This window comes from Ips typographus, linkage group LG2 (genome assembly GCF_016097725.1).
Source record: "Ips typographus isolate SLU linkage group LG2, UJ_Ityp_2.0, whole genome shotgun sequence".
In the NCBI taxonomy this organism is placed as follows: Eukaryota; Metazoa; Arthropoda; class Insecta; order Coleoptera; family Curculionidae; genus Ips; species Ips typographus.
Window position 1 is genome coordinate 13,321,872 of NC_138423.1, and position 6,000 is coordinate 13,327,871.

General features: G+C 32.5%; 1 protein-coding gene across 1 annotated transcript; it reads left to right on the top strand.

The window, feature by feature from the left end:
• The first annotated feature begins 1,844 nt into the window (after nucleotides 1-1,844).
• Nucleotides 1,845-4,550, top strand: RpS16 (ribosomal protein S16). The gene is made up of 5 exons (XM_081996247.1): nucleotides 1,845-1,954; nucleotides 2,042-2,086; nucleotides 2,192-2,323; nucleotides 2,497-2,611; nucleotides 4,349-4,550. Exons 1-5 carry the CDS (start codon nucleotides 1,940-1,942, stop codon nucleotides 4,492-4,494), a joined length of 453 nt encoding a protein of 150 aa, XP_081852373.1. The 5' UTR covers nucleotides 1,845-1,939; the 3' UTR covers nucleotides 4,495-4,550.
• Nucleotides 4,551-6,000: the final 1,450 nt, after the last annotated feature.

The following is a 6,000-nucleotide window of genomic DNA, read 5'->3' on the forward strand; positions in this document are numbered from 1 at the left end:
TGCTCTCAAATATTCTAAGGAAAATGTTGAGGAATATATTGGAATATATTGAAAGTAGAATCTATATCAGGTTGATCTAGAAGTGACGGCCAGTCAGTGTTTTTTAGGGTAGTAACACATAATGCTACATTTTCTGTGCATAAGGGTCTGAAGACTTTACCGGATGTGTATGGTTATTAGTAATGCCTTTTTTTAAAATCTGTAAGTGTTAGTGATAGTCATGTGATCAGACATGTATGTGTCCCATAGAGACCAGTTTGACTCTATTGCAGCATTAGTGATACAGTTATCCAGACAACTACTTTTTGATATTTTTGAAATTCTTGTTGGTTTATTCACTAAGTAATGTATAAGCTGGTCCTCAACCGGGACAGTGACTTTTTTGGGTCATTTTTAATTGAAACAACAGATTTTGATGCGATTTGGACTATCATTGAGCTTGATTCATTGGCTTTTGGCTGATAGGAAACACTTTTGACTTATACTATTGAGGAGTATCTAAGATCCTGTGTCCCAAAAAATATCGGATTATCCGAAAAATGCGACATAGCCAGTGCTCAATCTCAAATTAAGGCAGTAGCTTTGATCTGTCATTATAAGCCAGGTCTAGGTCTCAGGGTGTCTAGAGGCAGTTAAAATGAGAGAACAACTTGTGCCAACTATTTCAAGTTTTACTCACTGTCTCTGGATACCCTGTAAGATCCTATCAAACATGAGGCTTGTCCTGAAAAGTACTCAAAATATGTAACCAATAATGTTGAACATATAACGGCATTTAAATGATATAAAAATGCTGATATCTCTTAATTTAAGACACTTTGGTCACATGACGTTAATTAAGAAACACTAAAAAATGTCCCGAGATATTACCCTCAACAACATACAAGTTACAATGTTGGAAAAAAATAGAAAATATTTATTAGTGACTGTAACTTAAAACTTTTCTTTTTTTGCAGAAGTTTTTCTCCCACTTGAACACTCTGTATGGTCTTATCTATCATAGGGTTAGCTTTCAAATTATGTTACATATAATATTGGATCTAATGGCAAATACAAAGTTGCTGCCATATAACTTAGTTTGAGGAAGATTGTCCTTTTCGAATAAATCAATATTTCTTGAGACATGAGACATTAATTGGAAAACGTCCCGAGATATTTACCTAAACAACACTCTCTTGAGTTAAAATCAACCCAAAAATTATTTGCCAATTGGAGACTACTCTAAAAAAGTTCACTTTTTTGCACGCGCTTGTTTCCTACCCTGTATAGTGCAGTTACAGTGAATTAACAGCAAAAAAGCCGATAAATCAAGCCCAATGACAGTCCAAACCGCATTTAAATCCTTTAATTTGTTTCAAAATTGCGAGGTTTTAAAAATTGAGAAAAATGAGGAATGGAATAGCCAGAACAATCTCCTGAAATAACGTCGCCAGACTATTAAAAAATGTGTGAACACACGTGGACGTTTTGGAATATTAATAAAGTATAAATGTACAAAATCACAAAGTAGCATGATTCCTATCATTAGTAACGGAAAACCCATCAACTACATGCATATAGAATGTGGGAATGGTTAGTTTTTTAAAAAAATCATTACAAATTAATATTATTAAGCAAAAGCAAACCCAAGTTTTTGGAGTAAACTTGATAAAACCTCAATATCCTATTTCATGCAAAACAAATTTGTTAAAAAGCGCGTCTAATGCACTAGAGCTGCACGCTGCACTAAAACAGCACTAATCAAAAAACTATACTAGCAGATATCACGTGACACTGTGTATATTATTAACCAGACGATCACGTGATAGAATGCGATATTTATATTCCATTTTGACTTTTGACAGACAAACGTAATTAACGTCACCGGTCAATTGTCAAGCACCTACCACACTTCCGTTTTTCGTCCCTTCTATTCTTTCGCGTCAAAAACGCTGCAAACATGACGACTCCTAAGGTAAATATTTCTTAATTTTCCATATAAAAATCCACAAATCTTCTACAATTACTGTTAAAATTGCTAACTAACTGTCTCCCCTTTCAGCCCAAAAGAGAGCCGATCCACGCTGTCCAAGTTTTCGGCAGAAAAGTAAGTTCAAACATTTCCTAACCTATACTTGTCGCTAAACATGTGGCTTTCTCATCTTGGGTTAAAAAGGCTCCATTTCACTTTAAAATGTGTGTTTTATTTTAGAAATCTGCTACCGCAGTCGCTTACTGCAAACGAGGTAGAGGAGTCTTGCGAGTAAATGGACGTCCTTTGAACCAAGTTGAGCCCAAAATGCTCCAAGACAAATTGCAGGAGCCAATCCTTCTTTTGGGCAAGGTGAGTGTTTGTACACTATTTCAGAACAAAAACCGGTGTATTTGTTGTGATGATTCCTTTATCCCGAATATGAGTTTTATGAAATCATACCACACTCTGATTTGTTTAGTCTGTTCACACTACAAATTAATTCAGATCGAGAGTAGTTCATAATGTTATTCCTCTAATTTTAGGACAAGTTCTCTGCTGTTGACATTCGAGTCAGAGTGAATGGTGGTGGACATGTCTCCCAGATTTATGCCATCAGACAGGCTATTTCAAAAGCTTTGGTAGCTTACTACCAAAAATGTAAGTAATATATTTAGTAAATACTAGTAAATTATACTATTATGTTTGTTCTTTGTATTGTATTGCAATTTGTATGTATCATTATTATGAGTATGACCATAATTTGAAACTATATATATAGTTATTATCAAATATGTATTTGAACTGTGATAGTAATTTTTTATTGGATATTTTAGGCAAAATATAGAACTAACTTTATAAACCTAAGTTGGGAGAGTTATTAATCAATGAGGTTTTGAAATTAGATAATAACTGGAACAGGATAGCTTGTCAGGGTTACTTAGAGATTTAACCCAGTTTGTTGAAAATCGGGTTAATCATGATGTTTATGCTGGCCTTAAACAGGTCTCTGCAGTTATTTTATTATATTTTATTTTTTTGCTGTTTTAAAAATGAGTACACAGTATCATATTTATTAATTTAAACATTGATAAGTTACTCATAAAGTAGTTGATGATTCTTAATTAACTTTACACTATTGGACATCACAGTAATGTAATTTATGGTTAGATCAAATTATAATCTAAATAAATTGTGTCATCATTGTGGATGTCATGGAGTTTCAAGTTTCAACTCAAATGACTAATCAATTATTTGTGAGCTCCTTAAGAAATTAAAACCCAGTAAACACAAGTTGTTTGTCAGTTTTATGTCTGGTGTCAATTTATCTGAACAAAGAAGATAAAAATTTAAAATATTCAAATAGCAGAAAATCAAAGGTGGTTTGTTTAACCCCTTACTGCCTTCTAAAAGTGCTCTAAAACAGTTACATGTAAGTGTTCATTGAAAAGCCTATTTTTTGTAATATTCCTGAAATTTCAAATGACTGAGGAGATTTTGCGTTCCAAGGGGAGGAGATCTGTGGAAATCTGAGGATATTTGGGTGATTCTATAAAATCCGAGGAAATTCGGGGATATTTTGAGAAAATCCCCGGAGATTCTGAGGATATTATGACATGCATAATTGTGTTGTTGCCATGAACTTTTGTTTTACTTAACTTTTTGACTTGAATGTATTTGTATTTTCCTTATCAATAACAAGAAAAAACAAGGATAACATGTTAACTTATAGTTTTACTCAGAATTTTATTACATAAAAATTAAAATGAGTGTTTATATTTCTTTGAATGGTAATGATAAAACCTACACATTGTAGGTATTGCAAAGCAATTTTTCTTGACATTTTCTAACAAATCACAGATATGACCTACTTTGTTACATTAAATAATACTTAAATCAAACTATTTTTTGATCTCAGATTTATAATACTCATGTGACTAGTAATAATTTATATTGACATACAACAGCCTTAAAAAACTAGACAACATTTCTGGGCAGATTTTGTGGTTATTAAGGATATTTGAAAAGATATGGGAAAAACTTGGAGATTTTTGAGGACATATAAGGAGATTTTCTGGGGGAGGCAATCTTTTGACCCTAATAATGGGCAGTTAGTAACCCCTCGACTGAAGCTTTTACTAAATTTTACTTGGCAAGCATTTTTTTACAAGACTATTTTAGTTCACCACTTAATTACACATCAATACATGGTGATTTCAAATCTAACATGTTATTTTAGCGATATATCACTGCTTTTGCTGTGCCCTAAAAAATCTACAAAGGTTGTTTGTGGCAAATTTTTACAATAAGTTAACCCAACTTAGAATACATACTTAATATACAAACTAAAAAAGTTATAATTTTAGATTTTGCCAACAGTTGAATTTTTTATTGCAGACGTCGATGAGGCCTCCAAGAAAGAACTGAAAGACATACTGATCCAGTATGATCGTACTTTATTGGTAGCCGATCCTCGTCGTTGCGAACCCAAGAAGTTTGGTGGTCCAGGAGCTCGTGCTCGCTACCAAAAATCGTACCGTTAAGATTTTATGTCTTTTTTTTGGAACCGAAGTTCTAATAAACAACTATTTGTAAGTAACTTGCCCTATTAATTTACATTTTCCTTCTTCCTACAATATTCATATTTTTCGATTTCTTCACTACACTGAGAGAGAAGACATTTGGAAGTTATTTTTCTAATTATTATTGTTTTTACTTTAAGGCTTTATTTCGATCGTCAATAATTTTTCAGCTGGTTTTTGCACTCTTCCATAAACATGACAATAAAACAATTTTATTTTGGGAAAACAGTTATTTTATAATTATTGTTTTTGGACAAATATTTACTATTTCTATAATACACTTGACTAGAATAAGTTAGTTGAAACTGTTTACTACATCTAAGCTTAATTAAGTACAAATATTGTACAACAAGTTTATTAACATGCTCTCATACATAAACAAGAAGCCTATTTATGTACTGATAGAGGGTTAATGGTATACAGGGTGTCCAGTAAGCACAAAAGGGTACTGTGACATTCTTTAGATCGAAAGGTGACGATTTGACGTAATTGTCATTAGAAAAAAGTGTATGGTTCCAATGCTATTGATGATCAAAGTTTTTGAAAAAAAATCTATTTTCGGAAATATTTGGAGAACGTTTCCATGGATTTTAATGAAACTTGCTGTGGACTAGTCTTTAAGTAAGGCTAATGGTTTGATGAAACAACCATGTCCATTTGCCTTTGGCAAGTGCTAAGTTTTTCAGTAACTGGGTTCAAAAATTACCAGAACTTTTTATTTCGTCGTTACAATTAATTTTTTATTAATTAATCTGATGTATTGGTCCTTTTTCAAGGCTTTACTACTCTTGGAAAAAACTTCTGGCATTCATAGTTCTTCCGCAAAAAATGTTCTTTGTGTCCCCCTGCTATTTACCATTATATAGTTGGATTTTTACCTTTTGAGAATGACGTCATCTTTTTCCATCTTTGTTTCTCGCATATCAAACATATGAAATAAACAATTTTAGCAAAAAAGGCACGTTGTTAATTTTGTCGTCCTGTCACATTAAAAACGTTGACATTTACTGTCACTTTGATTTAAACGAATATCAAGGTATAAAAATGCTGCGCTACAATGAGAAGTCCCAAATGCTAATTCTAAATGTGCTGTTTTTTTTCGAGTACGAAAAGAAACAGTTTTCAGATGTCAACTGAAACTCTCATGATCACTCATTTTTCAAAGCATTTGTAGGTTAAAATTTGTGATCTAATTCCAGACATGCGTGTTTTTTCACCTGCTTGACGTCATTCTCAAAGGGTAAAAATTTGACTATACCCATTTTTATTGCAAATAACGTAACCACCAGTTAATTTGATAACTACAAACTAACTATCAAAGTTTTGACGTTGGTAGAAAAAATAAATAAAACATAATTTTCTATTGAAACTACCAGCCAGATCTCAAAAGCAGAAGATTCTCAAAAAAATAGAAATTACAACAAATGACCGATATGCCCACCATTTTCTCGGATGGATAGCTGGATC

What these genes read in the sequence shown, in the direction of transcription:
- RpS16 (XM_081996247.1), top strand. An exon ending in CAATCCTTCTTTTGGGCAAG is followed by an intron (nt 2,324 to 2,496) that starts GTGAGTGTTTGT and finishes CTCTAATTTTAG; the next exon opens with GACAAGTTCTCTGCTGTTGA. An exon ending in GGTAGCTTACTACCAAAAAT is followed by an intron (nt 2,612 to 4,348) that starts GTAAGTAATATA and finishes TTTTTATTGCAG; the next exon opens with ACGTCGATGAGGCCTCCAAG.